We start from the raw sequence: 17,194 nt of genomic DNA on the forward strand, positions 1-17,194 counted from the left end.
CATATAGACCTCAAGGTACTCACCCCTCCCAACCTGAGTGCCACTGCCCCCAAAATGTGCTGCCTCTGGTGACTGAGCCCCCTTTTTCATACAATGAAGACCTAACCTTGATCTACATTCTACACATGTCTTTAAGTATTCCTTCAACCTCTTCATATTCAGCAACTGCTTAGAGGAGAAAGAGCAGCATGAAAACTCAGTATTTGGGGCTCAGCTAAATAGCGTGGGATCTTAGGTACTGGGGCTCAGCTAAGCTAAGCCCGCCTGTGAAGGCGTCTTTCCTGGGTGTAAGGGTGCATGAGGGGCCCGTTGGCTGGGTTAGTGCTCAGTACTCTCATTCTTCCCTCCATCACTGCTTGAGCTAGCCCAGCCTGCCCTTGACTATGGAAATACAAGTCTGTCTCCTGTCTATCGCCGTTTCCACCCTTTTAGACAAGATACTCTAGAGGGGTGTGGGTGTGAGTGATGCCACTGGGTCCTCCAGTGAATAGGAAAGAATCCCATGGGGCTACAAAGATGTGTGGAGGGAGGAGAGGGTCAACTGGCGAGTAAGGGAAGAATTCATTCAGTCCCTAGCTGGGGGTGCAGGGGAAGGAGACACTGAGGTCTGGCTGGAGTCCTCCAAAGTTGCACTGAGAGAGCCCCCTGCCAGGGTCTGCTTTGTCTCACAATGACATGTGAACTATACATTAATAACCCTGGGGATCATCAGCATCCTGGTCTGTTCTGGAGGAACTCTCCGCCCCCAGCTGAAAGCCTTCCTAAGGAACTGAGTAAATTGAGTTACCATCCCCACCTAATTCAATTTGGAAAATATGAATGCTAAGTGCAGTGAGGCAGGCAGTTAGGAAGCAGAGGGCTTGACCGTATTTATGACCATGCGGGGCTCAGAACTCCCTGGGACCGGCTGAGACAAAGTTTGCCTTCAGAAGCCATGGAAGGCCACAGAACCAAGTTTTATGACATAATACCCTGCATTTACATTCGCTAAGTGGAGGGTCAGAAATCTGACTCTGAGCTATCTTGTAGTCTCCACAAAGAACCACAATTCATCTCATGAGGCACGGTGTCTACAAGGGGAGAATCACGTCACTCCAGCTGAAACAAGTTTCTCCTCAAGGCTCTTCTGATAGGACCTCTTCATCGTACGAATAATCATGTCCCAATACAATTCTATGGTGGAGTCAAACCCAGTTTCATGAGGTCACTTTCCTTACTTCCTACCTCATGCAGACAACAGCAACGCCCTAAGTAACACATAACTTGGTGTCCCCATATTGTTTCCGCCTAGTGAGTCCTTATCTGACCATCTATGTCTCACTTCCAACCAGATTTCCAGTCCCCAAAGACTTCAGCACTGCAGTGGATACTATTGGGTGCACCCACAGGTCTGGCTCACCCTAGTCTCACCCCTGCGGGCTGGGCTTACCTTGGAAAACTTCAGCCCACTCACGTTGATGGTGCACAGATCTGAAGGCTTCGTGACACAGTGATGCTTCAGCTGGAACACAGGACAGAGTCAGGCTCAACATGCAACAAAGCCCATATGGCTGGTTGAGTCACCCAGTGACGCCCTGCTGAGGAAGTTGGCCAAGGCCAGAGGAAATCTGTCCTGGGGACTCTGGAATTTCTCAGAAATAAGCTGCAGTCTCTGCCACCTGCCTCTCCATTTCCCAAATTGTAAGATGGGGATAGTAGTGTTTTGGGGTAGAATCCATCCTTTTGTTGAATGAGCTACCCTTCCTCTTATTGGGTAATATACCATTGTCACATTTACTCAGTTTTTGGGTCATTGTCTCACCGAGTAGAATTTATGGGCTATATAATGTGTAAAGTACAGCAACAAACTGTCTTCTACTTCCAACTAACTAAACCCTGTGACATGAATATGATTGTCACCCTATTTATCTATTTATTCTTTTATAGTGGAGGCTTTCCCAAGCAATGCTCAAGTGGGCCAACGAGTGGCTTCTGGTTATACTTGAGTCAGCCAGGCCTGCCAGTTCAATGCTTGGGTTCAGCACCACTGGGGCTATTAGAGTCATACCTGGAGGTGCTCAGAGAGTCACATGGTGCTGGAGATCAAACTTGGGTACTTGCACATGAATGCAAGGCATGTGCTACTGAGCCCTGCGCTTTCTCCCTGCCCTTCTGCTCTTTTGAAATGAGAAAAGATAGGGGCCAGAGCGATAGTACAGTGGGTAGTGCATTTGCCTTGCGCACAGCCAACCTGGGTTTGATCCTTGGTATCCCATTTGGTGCCCCAAGCACTGCCAGGAGTGATCCCTAAGTACAAAGCCAAGATTAAGCCATGAGAAGAATAAGCCATTAGAACTTCCAGTGTGGTCCAAAAGCTGAGAGAAAGAGAAAGAAGAGAGAGTGAGAGAGAGATAGAGGAAATAAGGAAAGATTAGGAGAGGTAATCTCCTAATGCCTTCAAACCCATAGGCAGTGACCTACCCATGTTTTGAACATAAATCCACAACCACTAAATCCTGCATTATTTTGACTATAATATATTACTCTACTCCTACTCACCACTTAATGAAAAAGACAAAAATCTCCACCTTGGGGCTTCCATTTATATTTAATCAAATCTCCATGTTTTTTCCCTGTCAGTCATTTATTAATAGTTCCTATCATGCTTAAAACATACAACAATGCACTGGGAAGATAATGATGAAAAGGCAGAAATAGTCATGTCTTAACAGAACTCACACAGAAAGCCAAGTAGCCAGCTGATATTTACAATTTTATAAAAACCTCTAGAGACAATAACTACACATAGAAAGGATGAGAAGATGAGAGAGAGAAGGAAGACCCCAGTGGACCAGCCATTGTTAGCTAATGTTCTTAGAATCACGTCTCTACTTCCCTGTCAAAGAATCCCAATGTTGGTAAGAGTTCTTCAAGCCACCCTCAAAAAGAGAAGCTTCGATTATCCTCAAATCCTTGTTCCAAGGACAGGTCTTAGAGGTCAAGTTACTCTCACCACTGATTTTGGACTTGGGATATAGGTCTGGTCACAGATCTTATTTTTATAAATAGACATATATTATGATAATCCCTTTATGACTATGGATACCATATGTGATGACTGGAGCTTCTGCAGCCATCTCGGGCTCATGCAGCCAACCAGCCCAAAGAGAACAAGTTAATACAATGAAGACAGAAGCTTCAGAAAAATGGAACTTCTCAGGAGGGACCTAGGCTTTGGATGATATCATTAAATCAGTAAGTTAGGCTCGTCTAAAATACAAATGCCTTTGGCTTCTTTTTTTTATATGAAATAAAAGCTACCTAGCTAATTGAAGCTAGTTAGAAAGTCACTGAAATGAGTAAGTAAACAATAATGACAGCTTAGATTAAGGTGATGACAATGGAGACGAGAAGATAGATTTGACAACTACTTACTCTGGCTTGGTAATGACGGCAGTGATGGGGGTGGTGAGGGAGACGCAAGTGTGAAGGATCACCCCAAGTCCCTGGCTTGGCAAGTGTGTACAGAGTCAATGCCATCACAGAGAATGCACAACAAACATTAGAAAAGAGGCCAGGGGATTTGGAGTAAGGGATTGTGCAGTAGGTCAACATGAGTTGCCAGCAAAACATTCCAATACAACGGGCCAGCAAAATATTCTGATGCAACAGGCCAGTAAGGTTCTAGCTGCTCTGAGAAACTCTTGCTGTATCCAGGCTGGGTAACACGTCACCTCTACTAACACAACCTGCTGTTGGAAGAAGGGAAAGGGAGGGCCTTGTGCAAAGCCTTTCTGCCTCTCCTCCCAACTATATTTCCATTTTCCTCAACCCCAGACATGAACTTCTTGAAGAGAGAAAGTAGACAGGAAGCTGGGAGAAAAGCTTATACCAATGACTCCAGATGAGAGGCACAACCTCTGTTCTCTCAGACACCATCTCCTGGAACCATAAGCAAGCCTGGGAAAGTAGGGCTACAGCGACTTTTCCTTAGAAACATTGGTTCATAAAATGTGTCTTTCCTTGCACAGTCGCTGAGAAGATGGGAAATGACCGGAGGCCTCCAGGACAGTTCCTCTAGTGTTCTTCGTGAAGCTTCCTCAGGAGCAGGGCTCTATGCAGTCGGATCCCTGGGTTTCCAGCCAAACACGAAAGCCAAAGGACAAAGGTCAGGGAGTGAGGAACTTTCCCAATCCTCCTCTCCTGGAAATCTCCCCAGACAACAGCAGAAATCTCTGGATTCGAGTTAGGGCTCAAGTGGACTTTGCAACGCATGGTTCCCCTTCAGCCTACTCCTTTGCCCCTCAACGCAGCTAAGAGGTCTTGCCTGGTGTAATGTAAAAACAGGTTCTAGGGTCAGTGCATCAGAATTCCAAACCTGATTTAGTTCTTTTTTTTTTTTCCTTTTTGGGTCACACCTGGCGATGTTCAGGAGTTACTCCTTATTTTACTTTCAGGAATTACTCCTGATGGTGCTTGGCGGATCATATGGGATGCTGGAAATCGAACCTGGGTTGGCCATGTCCAAGGCAAATGCCCTACCTGCTGTGCTATCACTCTAGCCCCCGAAACCTGATTAGTTCTAATTCTGAGAATATCAGGGTTCTAATTACAAACTCAGCCTTTGGTCAAAGCAAATCACCTGTGGATTCCTCAGTTTTCCCATCTGCATAATGGCAGCAACAAAGTAGGATGAGAAAACCCAACACACAGACAGATGTAAAGAAAGTTTTACTGAGTCAGAAAGAGAAGGACAGACATAGAAGGACTGCACTCATTTGAGGAATATAAAAATAACATAATATGAGATGAATGCTCAATGAAAGTAGACACAAGGGCCAGGAATATTGCCCCATCGTTGGAAGCCTGCCTCATGAGCTGGGGGAAAAGGCAGCTGGAATCAAGAAGGGATCAGTCAATGATGGTTGGAGGAATTGTTCGGGATGGGACATGCGTGCTGAAAGAACCAAATGTGCTAAGTTCTCAGTATCTGTATTGCAGACCATAATGCCCCAAAGTAGAGAGAGAGCATAGGGGAAATTGTCTGCCATGGAGGCAGGGGATGGGTTGGAAAGGAGTGGGGGTCGGGGATACTAGGGACATTGGTGGTGGAGAATGTGCACTTGTAGAGGGATGGGTGTTTGATCATTGCATGATTGAAACTCAAACATGAAAGCTTGTAACTGCATCTCACAGTGATTCAATAATAATAAAAAAAAAAGAAAAAGTTTTACAGGGTAAACTTTGGCTGTATATCGTCCATGACTATATTGAACCTGCCAGCTCTCAGAATCTGAGCTGGGTGAGAGAGAATACAGCAAGTCCTTATCCTCCGCCTCCCACCCAAGGACAAGCACCAGCTGCCGCCACCAATCACAGCACCGACAGACAAGGCTTCTCACCAGAAAATCTCGATCCAGGACCCGATGCTCTGGACTCTCCCCTCCGCTTTCCCATCGAGCCCCTTTCTTTCCTAAGGTCTCAAAAGAAACCTTCCGGCTCTCCTGCTCTTCCGCTGGTGCTTCAAGCACATGCTTGGACTTCTTTTTGATGTTGCACTTCCGAGCCACGACCCAGTGTCCTCGGCCTGTTGAGGAGAGAAGAGTGAGAAGGGACAAAACTCCTTCAGTTACAGCAAACTCTCCATAACCCTCGACCCCTGCTCCTGGCTCCCGCACATGCTCCATGGTGCTGCTGTGTTTCTGCCCACACGTACAAATGAAAACGGAAGACCCAGAGAGAACAGACTGATGATTTCCTCTGTGCTTGTTCTTGTTCCCATATTTGAACTGGGATCACTTAAGATGTATCTGTATCTCCTGTTCTTTGTGGGGTTTTTTGTTTGTTTATTTTGCTTTTTGGGTCACACCCGGCAATGCTCAAGGGTTACTCCTGGCTCTGCACTCAGGAATCACTCCTGGTGGTGCTAGGTGCACCATATGGGATGCTGGGAATTGGACCCGGATTGGCCACATGCAAGGCAAATGCCCTACACGCTGTGCTATCGCTCCAGCCCCATCTCCTGTTCTTCGATGAAGCCTTCCTTCCCTGCTCCTGTCCACAGTGAGGACCCTTCTTTCCTGTGTCAGCTTGTTAGTCCCCCTCTGTCACCTCCCGAGGAAGGGCCACATCAACTCAACAGGGTCTGTCTTCTCAGACCTCTCAGCCTGGATTTAATCATTATAGAAAGAAAAGCTGTGTTGTAGTTCAGGGTCAGAAAATAATTCTATTTTTAAAACGCATGTTCACTGTTACAAGAATGAGAAAATACGTGGAAGCACAAAAGAATATTAGGTTTACCAGGAAGCCCACATAAAAAAACACGAGCTCAGTGTTCTAGAATCTGCTTTCTCCTACGTTGGCAATGCAGTGCAAGGCACCCACTACAATCTGTAATGGGATTTTATGCTCCTTTGCTGGTTGTGTCTTGCTGTCTGAGGGGAAAGCTCCATGAGAGTGGGTGTTGGTTACCTGATCCTTTCATCAAGGCCTGCACAGAGCTTGCCACATGTTGAGTGTTGCTGACAAAACTTCAAGCCTCAATCCCTGTCCACAACCATGCAATCATATATTTCCTGAGAATATACTCTGTGCTGGGAGTTGGAGATCCCAGGAGGGGCAAGACTGAAGCCTTGACTCATAGGGATTCAATAGTATAAGGGGGCCTGTGGATGCCCAGAGAGGGTAGCTGCCCGCTTAGGATATGAACTAGAACTAATAAATTGAAAAGTCATTAGTGAATAGAAAAAAAAAACAGTCTGGTTCCAAAGTGATAGTACAGTGGGTAGGGCATTTGTCTTGCATGTGGCCCATCCAGGTTTAATCCCGGACATCCCTTATGGTCCCCCAAGTGATTCCAGCAGTGATTTCTGAGCATAGAGCCAGGAGTGATCCCTGAGTGCAGAGCTAGGAGTAATCCCTGAGCAATGCCAGATGTGGTCCAAAAACCAACCAAACAAAAAAATCAGACTGGGGAGGAACAGAAAACAGCCCACAAAGTATGCAAAGGGATGAAGGGCTGGCACCATGCAGGCCAGAGTCATGGGAACCAGCCTGCTCCTAGCCCCTGCCTGCACGACCCACTGGTCCTGCCTCAGGAGCGAGTGCTGGTTGACCTCCTCCTGCTTCTCGGATTAAAATCTGCTCTCTGTGAGTCACTTCCCATTTCCGGTCTGGGTCCAACACTCGAGAGACATGGACATTGGTTCCCCTCTGTCCTCCAGTCCAGGATCCCGGAGGCACCAGCTGGAGTTGGTATCCAAACTCCTAATAAGAAAGGAAGGTCCAGTGTGTGCCAGGAGATGATGGGGGTGTTGTGAGGAGAGTGTCAAACCAGAGCTGCCGATGGGAAGAGTCAGGTCAGCAAAGGTCTGGAGGACCAGATTCAAGGGCACAGTGTGATGGGGTGGGCTGTTAGTAGGAAGATGCCATTAGTACCCGGGGCTTTTTATTCCTCACTATAGCTTCTTGAGATAATTTTAGGCTTCCAGATAATAATAATAATGATGTTTGCCTTGCAAGCAGCCAACATGGCTGACCAGAGTTCAATTCCTCCGCACCTCTTGGAGAGCCCAGCAAGCTACCAAGAGTATCTTGCCTGCACAGCAAAGCCTGGCAAGCTATCTGTGATGTATTCGCTATGCCAAACACAGTAACAATTGTCACAATGGAGACATTACTGGGCCCGCTTGAGCAAATCGATGAACAACAGGAGGACAGTGACAGTGAGAATAATAATAAGAAGAAGAAGAAGGAGGAGAAGGAGGAGGAGGAAGAGGAGGAGGAGGAGGAGGAGGAGGAGGAGGAGGAGGAGAAGTACAGTTATTCTATAGCCTTCACCCAGTTTCCTTAATGTTAGCATCTTATAGAATGCTAACATGATGATCTGAAAGAGAAATGAATACCCTACAATAGCTGTAATTCATGTACAGCCATCATTGAATTTCTCCAATTTTCTCTTTGATGTCCTCTTTCTGATCCAGGAACCAATCCAGAACCTCACGTTTCATTTCATTTTTATGGTTCCTAGTCTCCCCAAATCTAAGATTTCAGTATTTTCTGTTTTGTGCGATCTTGACATTTTTGAAGGGTACAAGTCAATTCTTTTGTAATATAACCCTGAAGAATATCTCTTTCTGGGGGCTAGAGTGATAGTACAACAAGTAGGGCATTTGCCATGCATGTGGTCAAACCTAGGTTCAATCCCCAGCATCTCACATGGTCTTCTGAGCACCACCAGGAGCAATTCCTGAGTGCAGAGCCAGGAGTAATCCCTGAGCATAGATGGGTGAGGCACAAAAACAAAACCACAAAATGAAAATCCCTTAACATGAACTATTAGCAAAGGCTTTGCACTTGGACAAAAGGCTTTGCACTTGCCTGGAGAAGCAAAGCTGTACTCTACTCGGTCCATCTCAGTAGGGGTACATGCTGTGCATTTCTCTTATTACTGATGATGGCAGTTTTGATCACTCCCTCAAGGCAGTGCCTGTCTGGAGTCTCCCCGAGAAGTTACCCCTTCGTAATTAACACGGTGCCTTTCAATTATGCAAACCTCCTGTTTCTCATCCTATGCTTACACACTGATTCCAGCACTGGTGAGCAGTAACTTTATATGTCAATTTGGCAAGGCTCCTAAAACTCTGATGGAGGTGGTGCTGTGGTATTTCTCAGCTCTGGCTAACATCTACCACCATTTGGCTTGAAGTGTCCTCTCGATAACTTGTGTGAGTCTGACCAGGCAGCTAAAAGATCTTAAATGCAAAAACTGAGGTTTCCCAAAGGCTGAAAACATTTTGCCTGGTCACACAGTTCTTCCCTCACTTTTCAGCCTGTAAAATCCCTCAGATTTCAGAACCTGTCAATTCTGAAGCCAATCCCTTGGCATACATTATATAAATCTGGCTGATAAAGTAGCCAGAGAATTTTCTTCTCGCAAAAGTTATTATTTTGAAGTTTTACTAGTGATTCTCTATTTGCCTGATTTCTTCCTGATTTATAAGAGGAATTCTATTTGTTTGCTTTTGCACCACACCCAGTGATGCTCAGAGGTTACTCCTGGCTCTGCACTCAGGAATTACTCCTGGGCAGTACTTGGGGAACCATATGGGAGGCTGAGAATCAAACCGGGGTCAGTTGCATGCAAAGCAAATGCCCTGCCCAAGGCATTTGCTGTACTCCAGGCCAAGGAATTCTATTCTGGGGAGGAGTTATTCATTCTCAACTTATTTATCTATTCAAGTGGTTATTTAACTTTGTTATGGACTGTGGACATTTTTTCTATGGTTAAAATGCCCCTTTATCTTATAATGAACCTTGGTTTATTTTGCTGCCCAAATAGCCCTAATTGGCTATTGGGAGCTCTGTGACCTTTCAACACCCTCCATCAACTTTCTAAGCCCTCACTTTCTATCACCACAGCTGTTCTGAACTCAATTTGTGTTTTTCTCTGCCCTAGTCCTGGAGACAACTTTTTCTCATGGAAGTCCCGATTACTTTAATTTGAAAATGGTATTTAGAAACCCAGATCTAAGTCACAGGTATGCTCGCCAAGGCCAAGGAATCACTACACTAGGAAAATTTCACATATATGATTCAAACATGTTAATACACACAGATACACACAGAGGTACTTACATCTCTATCCACTTATGTATGTGTGGGGGGGGTGGGGGGAGGGATGGCGGTGAATATGACATGATGATGACCTCATGCTGAGAGTTCCCTAGAAAGATTTTAAACAAGGAGGTGGATTAAGAAAGTCTCTATGGGCCAGCTAAATTGTACAGTGAGTAGGGAGCTTATTTTGCACACAAACCACCCAGGTTTGATCTCTGGCACCCCATATGGTCCCCCAAGCCCTGCCAGGAGTGATCTCCAAACACAGAGTCAGGAGTAAGACTTCACTGCCAGGTATGGTCCCAAACAAAATACCGAAGAAACAAAAAGGTCTCTATGTAAAAATTGTCATCATGCTAGAGAAGTGGGAGTGCCAATTCAAAGAAACGCTCTCCAAGATTCCGCATATAGAGTAGCCAAAAAAATCCAGAGCCAACAAAGTGTCAAGTTAATTCTATCTTTTCAGACCCTTTCAATGGCACAAATAAACTCCAGTGAACTCGTACTTCTTATCTGTATGTCCTCTCTAAGGCTCCACTCCGAGTGATGAGTGATTACTCAGTGGAGTAGAGTCAAGTTGGAGTCATTTTATTTAGGAAACGAGCAGAATATGATTATCAATCAAATGAGCAACAGGGAAAGGAGGACAGCTAGTGGGAGGGTGGGGGTGGAGGGATGGGTTGCTAGACATGGTTTATTGGGAAAAGTGGGACAAAGATGGGCTTCGCAGAATGGGAGGAGTCTGGACCATTGGAATGAGGGTCAGAACATTCTGGGGAAAGGGAAAAACTGAAAAGAGAGCATGGGGAAAGGTCACATATAAAGATAGGGTCATGCTGCGGAGGTTGAGGGCATGTTAGACTTGAACCCTAAAGGAGCCCGCAAGAAGTCACTAAATAGAAGGAACCTTTAGGCTATGTTTCAGGGTGACAGGCTCCCCTTGGAAGTTTCCTTGGGGCTTCTGTAGAAGACAGGCTCAGGGAGACAGGATTAGGGGAGGTGGGGAGGCTTAATGGAGGGGAGGAAGAACTAAATAGACAATATATCCAAAAGCAGGATCTGGAGTGAAGCAAGGGCATCTATTTGAGAAGTCATCTGACCTTCCTCCAGGGGTCGCACCAGATGTTTGGCCGGAAAGCTGTTACTCATGGAAGGCTTCCCTTCGTCCAGCTTGTAGATTCCTGAGGAGGCCATCTCCCTGAATCAAGCAAGGGGAGAGGGGAAGAAAAGTGAGGCAATGGCGTGCTGCGCTCTCATTCCGACCAGCTCTCTGGACCCCAAGCCCTGAGCACACACAGGCCCCTGTCCCCTGAAGTGCACCCCCGCCCCAGCCCCAGCCTACTGTCCAGCTTCAGAAGTGGGCCGGCCCTTTAAACAAAGAGAGAAACAGGTCTTGGGGTTTGCGGTTCAAATTCATTCGACTCAGTGGAACACAAGCAAAGCACCACCTGTGGGCTCAGGCAGACCTGGCTTCAAGTCTGACTCTACTGTCCCTCACTTACTGGTTGGAAAGTGACTCTACCCCTGTGTGCCCCAGTTTCCTCATCTGTAGAATGGGGGTGGTTATACCTTTGTAGATGGAGTTGCTGATCAAGTTAAAAAGCTTTATAGGAACTGCTCACCAGAAATTTTGTTTGGGAACCTTACAGGAAATTCTCAGGGCTTACTCCTGGTTCTGTACTCAGGGATCACTCCTGGACAGCCTCTGGGGAAAATATGGAATGCCGGGAATTGAATCCAGGCACACCACACATAAGGACAGTACCCTGTCCTTTCTCTCGGGTCTAAGAAATTTTGTTTTTAGAGTTCAGAGAAAGAAAGTCGCACACAATAGAAAAGAGTGTGTGCAAATAATGAGATTTGAAGTAAATAAATCCCGACTTTCACTGTATAATTAATGCATCCAATGCTTTCAGTCCACAAACTGGTTTATAATCTCACTCAGCAAAGCGACTTTGGGTAAATCATTTGTGCTCCTTTGAGCTTCAGATTTCTCCCACACAAAATGAAGATGAAAACCAGTGCCTTGGCATATTTGACTCTGGAATTGCCAATGGCCCAGCCTGAAGCTGGGACCTTCTTTCTTTGTTTTGTTTTTGGGTCATATGCAGCTGTGATTAGGGGTTACTTCTGGTTCTGCACTCAGGAATCCCTCCTGTGGGGTTCAGGGGACCACACCCGATGTCTGGCACTGAACCTGGGTCAGCCAAATGCAAAGCAAATGCTCTACTTGCTGTACTATTTCTATGGCCTCCTGGAACTAATTTCTTTTCCTTCTATGTCATGGGACTCTCTCCTCCCTCTGAAGAAGTCCGAATTCTATATTAAATGTGTTACCTTTTCTCTTTTCTCTTTGTGTGTGTGGGGCAGTGAGTGCAAGGGGTTGGGGGAGTTAATTTATACCTGGCAGTGCTCAGGGATCACTTCCGGAGGGGTTTGGGAGACAATATGGGGTGACAAGAATCAAACCTGGGACAACAGCATACAATGCAAGCGCCTTACCAGCTGTGAACCATCTCTCCAAACCCCTCTCTTCCCTTTTAATAATTTAATTTTTACTTAATTAAACCTGTACCTTGGAGAATTACTGTAAGAATTGAGGGTCTCACAAACACGTGCACACACACACACACGCATGCATGCGTGCACATATACCCACATACACGCACATATACACATACATGTATGCACACAATTAAATGAAGTTATAGAGAGAAAACAAGGCTTCTCTCTAGGAACAGTCCAGAGGCCACCCCTTTCATAAAACCTTCACTAAATTTTGCAACAGGAGATCATTGTTGAGACTGTTTGTTTGGTATTTCTTTTACAGCTGGAGTTCTTTCCATGTCTTAAGATTATTAATCTTAAAACACTCCATGGAGAGAGAACACAGGGGATTGCCCTGCCACAGAGGCAGGGGGGGATGGGGGGATGGGGGTGGGAGGGATATTATCCATGGTGGTGAAAAACGGGCACTGGTGGAGGGATGGGTATCTGATAATTGTATAATTGAAACCCAAGCACAAAAAATTGTAAATCTACAACTGTAAAACAAAACAAAACAAAACAAAAGAAAACACTCCATTCATCTGGTCTATGCATCTTCAGGTTTGAATGCCCGTGCAATTCACTGTCTCTCTTCCATCCTTAGAATGCCATAGGAAACATTCAATAAACATAGGAAGATTATGATGGTGTTTCCAGGTCCCTCTAGTTTTACACATATTTCTGATCTCCCTAATTGGACTCTAAGCTCCTCCAAAGGAAGAATGTTATCTGCTCCAAAGGATGAATATCTATGATGTTCATCCCTCTATTTTCACAACCTAACACGGCACCTGGAACAGAAAAGGTTCCATAATTATCTGTGGAATGAATGAATGATGTTTATTTTTAAACATATTTTTGGGTATATTTTTGGTCCAACACACAGCACGGATAATTTCCTAATCACTGACACAATGAAAGAGTGTTCAAAGCCCATTATATTGCATCCATGATACCTCATACTCCTCCTAATATTTTTTCATTTTGTTAAAAGTTTGTTCCCTGGGGCCATGGAGATAGTTCAATGGGTAGGATTCTTACCTTGCATGCAAGACCGACTAAGGTTCAATCCTCAGCGCCCCATATGGCCCTTCGAGCCCTTTCAGGAGTGACCTCCAAATGCAGAGCCAGTAGTAAGCCCTGAGTACCACTCAATATGGCCCCCAAAAACGAATGCAAAAAAAAAAGTTTTCTCTCCTCACCAATTTCCCTCCTCCCACAGGGCATATGATACATCATTTACCTATGTAATCCCTGAGGTCAACATAGCAACAACAACAAAAAAAAATGTGTTGGGAAGAGAAATAGAAATATGTCTGGACGGGGAAACATAAACAGTAATTTAATCAGTTTGTCTTTTAGAAAATCTCTCTTGTTATACCTATCTACTAGATAGGTTAATGCCCAAGAGGTGAGTTAATAGCTGGTAGGGAAATATTAGAGATAAAAACTGTTGTAGGCTTCAGTAACATATAATTTGAGAACTTCTGGTCACGTAGTACTTACTTGATCTTTGTTTTTGATATGGACCTCTTGAATTCCTTTTTTTTTTGTTTCTTCACTTTCTTTTTCACCTGTAAAGTAGATATTATATTCCTTCTTAACCTGCTAGTCACAGCTCTTTGCTTTTATTTTACTTTTGGGTCCCATCGAGTGGTGCTCAGGGCTTACTCTTTGTTATGTGCTCAAGGATCACTTCTGGTAGGGCTCAGGGGAACATATGGATGCCGGGGATTGAATTGTGGTTGGCAGCGTGCAAGGCAAGAGTCTTTCCCTCTATACAAGAGCTCTTGTACTTTCTCATTAATTTTTCTCCTACTCTGATCCTTCTGCTCCAAAACATATCTCATATGGGACCCACAAAGTATCACAGAACTAAAAAATCCAAGATAAAGACGTATATGCATATAGGAATATATTTACATATAAAGATAATATATAAAAAGGCATTTATGGAGAGTTGGAGAACAATTTTAGGGAAATGGGGTAGGGCTAAAATGCAAGATGTGCAAATCTCAAATAAAAAAGGACTGTTGGTATGAACATCTATATAAAATACATTTATGCACAGTGAAAGTAGTAAAGACAAAGTTGAAAGAGAAGACACAATCTGGTAAAAGATATTTGCTAGACATATAACACAAGACATGAATCATTCACATTCAGAGGATGGTCACAGACCCAGACACAACTAATAATAGAAATTCTAGATCCCTAGAGTTAAGGATGAAGCTCAGCAGTAAAGCACTTGCCTTGCATGTGTAAGGCCCTGAGTTCGCTCCCTAGGATTGAAAAAAATGAAAAGAAAGCCAAGTTCTCAGCCTAGAGGAGTAGCGTAGTGATCGAGAGCATCTACCTTGCAAGCATAAGACGTTGAGTTCAAATCCTGGGGTTCCACATGCACTGAGCGTGGTCCTGGAAGTTCTGCTACTTGAGCCTGGCAGTGATCCCTGGCTCTGCAAATAATTTCCCAGCTACAGCACAGCCAGGAGAGTGACACAGCTGAAAAGACATGCAAGCACGATCCCTAGGAAATGTGAGCACATGTGCAGGCACCACGACTAAAGGAGGGAAAACCTCAGAGAGCCACATGACCCAGTGTGAGAGCACTCGGCCTGATGTATGACTCATGGTGGGTACCACAGTGAATACTGTCCAAGGCCCACAGTCAGGCAAGGGCGCCTCAACTGCCAGTCAGCACAGCACAACCACAGCAACGCCAAAGGGAAGAGGCAGGGGGAGAGCAGTAAAAATACATGCAAAGGAAGTCCAGTTCTCCACGAGGAATATTAGTTTAGAAGGCGAGAGAACCAATAGTCAGAGGAAGTAGCATTGTCACTGTCCTCCCGCTGTTCATTGATTTGCTCAAGTGGGAACCCAGTAACATCTCACAACAAATTGTGAGACTTGTTGTTACTGTTTTTGGCATATCAAATACACCACAGGGAGTTTGCCAGGCTCTGCCTTGCGGGCGGGATACTCTTGGTAGCTTGCCGGGCTCTCCAAGAGGGGCGGAGGAATCGAACCCGGGTCAGTCGCATGCAAGGCAAACACTCCAACCCAGGAGTATGAAAAATATTTATTTAAGGATGCTTAAGTGTAGAGAAAGTGTGGGTTTATAACAAATGAGCCAAGAAGGGCCACCCACACCAAGGGTCACTGTCTAGAAAGTAGCTCCAGGCTTTATTCACAGTAGGTAAAAAACACTCTGGACCTCCAGATATAGACTGCCTGCCGGGTCAGCTTTCCCTCCCTCTGTTCTTCATCTCAAACTTAAAGCAGGCACACATCTCCATCGGACTACAGAGCTTCCCGGGCCCAAAAGGAGGGAGAAGGACGAGAGATTCTTCTCTTCATACATTTGCTCTGTTCTTTTCTTTACTTCTTCTTCTTCTTCTTTTTTTTTTTTGGCCTGTCACTCTTCTGTTCCTCTTCTTTGGCTCATGCAAAGAGCAATTCTTCTGTATCTCAGCCTTCTCACATTGACTCCCCCCTCACTCTGTGCCACTGCCTCCCGTAACCTCTAGAAGGAGAAAGTCTGTCACTTGTATTATAGTGGCTTCTTCTCCAATCTGCTCCCCACTCCTCATACTCTCAACGCCAAGCTGGGATGATTCAAAGACGAGGCCTGGCTCCTACCCCTCTCTCTATTCTCTATCTTTAAAAAAAAACACTTTGGGGGGATTGCTTACTTCTGGGATGCACTTGGGGATCACTCCTGGCAGGGTCCTGGGTCTATATAGGGCGCCAGGGAATCAAACCTGGGTTCACTGTGTGCAAGGCAAGTTCCCTGGCCCTGTCCTCTTTTGTTATGTCTCCGGCCCCTACCTCTTTCTCTGGCTTCACCACCTCTTTCAGGGGTCAGCCCTTTCAAAAGGTGGAATGTCTTTGGGATGAAACAGAACCATAAATGAGCTCAATGCTATGCAGTTGGGAGAAGAGGGAAGGAGAAAGAATTAGGGAAGGCTTCCCAGAACTGATGACTTTAATGCTGGTGCTTGGAAAAGGGAAAAAAAATTGAAAAAGATAGCATGCACAACAAAAAGTTACAGGGACCTTTGGATTGTTCCTATACTGCTATTTCGCGTGAGTAACACATGGATGCCAGCTTCATCCAGACAGTCATTTTTTTCCATTTACTCAAGGATACAGCATCAGGGATCGGAACTCCCGAGCAAGCACCCAGTATTGGTTCAATGATTTGTTCACGTAAAAGGATTTGGGGGGGGGGGGGGCCAAATAACAAGCAGCGCCCTGCAACATCACGCGGGACAAGCCAATGCTGCGGTGGGGAGCCTAGGTCGCTGGCTCAGAGCTCCAGGAGCGGAAGGAGCGCGGCTCTTCTGAGCGTCCTGTATCCCGGCCAGGATTGGTGCCCAGTCGGTAAAGACAGGAGGAAAAGGTGGATGAGTAAACTCTAGAATGCGATTACATTCTGAAAGCCGAGCAGCAGAACCCGCCAGGCCAATCGATCCAGGAGACGCGGTGCCGGGAGGCGCCTTCCCGTCCTGGACAGGGATGCCCTAGACGGGGACCAGCGGGAGCGGACGGCTGGACACGCACGCCGGACGCTGCCCAGCAGCCAGCGGGCACTCGATCGTACCGAAACATGACCACGAATCGACCATCGCCAGGGAGAACCACGCGACCCGAAAGCGCGGTAACGGGTCCAGGGGAGCTGGGAGGATGAGCTCCCGCCTCCCGGGAGATGAGATGCTCTCTCCGGGGCTGGGGGACCCCTAGCCCAGTGTCTGGTGGCACCTGTCTCCGGCGTCGCTTCCGCCGCTTCCGAGGCGTCCGCAGAAGCGCCGTCCCGGCCAGGCGGGACGCGCGCCTGCGATCCTCTCGACTTTCTTTGAGCCGCTCCACGGTGGCGCCTGCCACTGTCTTCTCCGCCCCTTAGTAACCGCGAAGCGGCGGCGGGCGGTCTCTCGGCAACCGGCTGCTCTGGACTACAGGTCCCGGCAAGCTCCGCGGCCACTTCCGCCGGCCTCTCGCGTCGGCCCGCCCACTACGGGTCCCGACGGGCTCCGCGCGGCGCGTCACGCCG

At 46.3% G+C, this 17,194-nt stretch overlaps 1 protein-coding gene across 1 annotated transcript in view; it reads right to left on the reverse strand.

Annotated features, from left to right (window-relative positions):
- Positions 1–17,022, reverse strand: part of XRRA1 (X-ray radiation resistance associated 1) — a 77,084-nt gene extending 60,062 nt beyond the window's left edge. Inside the window, exons 1-5 of the mRNA XM_056115870.1 lie at positions 16,906–17,022; positions 13,651–13,718; positions 10,698–10,795; positions 5,382–5,566; positions 1,430–1,501 (exon numbers count right to left, since the gene is read on the reverse strand). Coding sequence (XP_055971845.1) covers positions 1,430–1,501; positions 5,382–5,566; positions 10,698–10,791 — 351 coding nt within the window. The 5' untranslated portion in view covers positions 10,792–10,795; positions 13,651–13,718; positions 16,906–17,022. The remainder of the gene's footprint in view (positions 1–1,429; positions 1,502–5,381; positions 5,567–10,697; positions 10,796–13,650; positions 13,719–16,905) is intronic.
- Positions 17,023–17,194: the final 172 nt, after the last annotated feature.

Source organism: Sorex fumeus, unplaced genomic scaffold (assembly GCF_029834395.1).
Source record: "Sorex fumeus unplaced genomic scaffold, SorFum_2.1 ptg000030l, whole genome shotgun sequence".
Lineage (NCBI taxonomy): Eukaryota > Metazoa > Chordata > Mammalia > Eulipotyphla > Soricidae > Sorex > Sorex fumeus.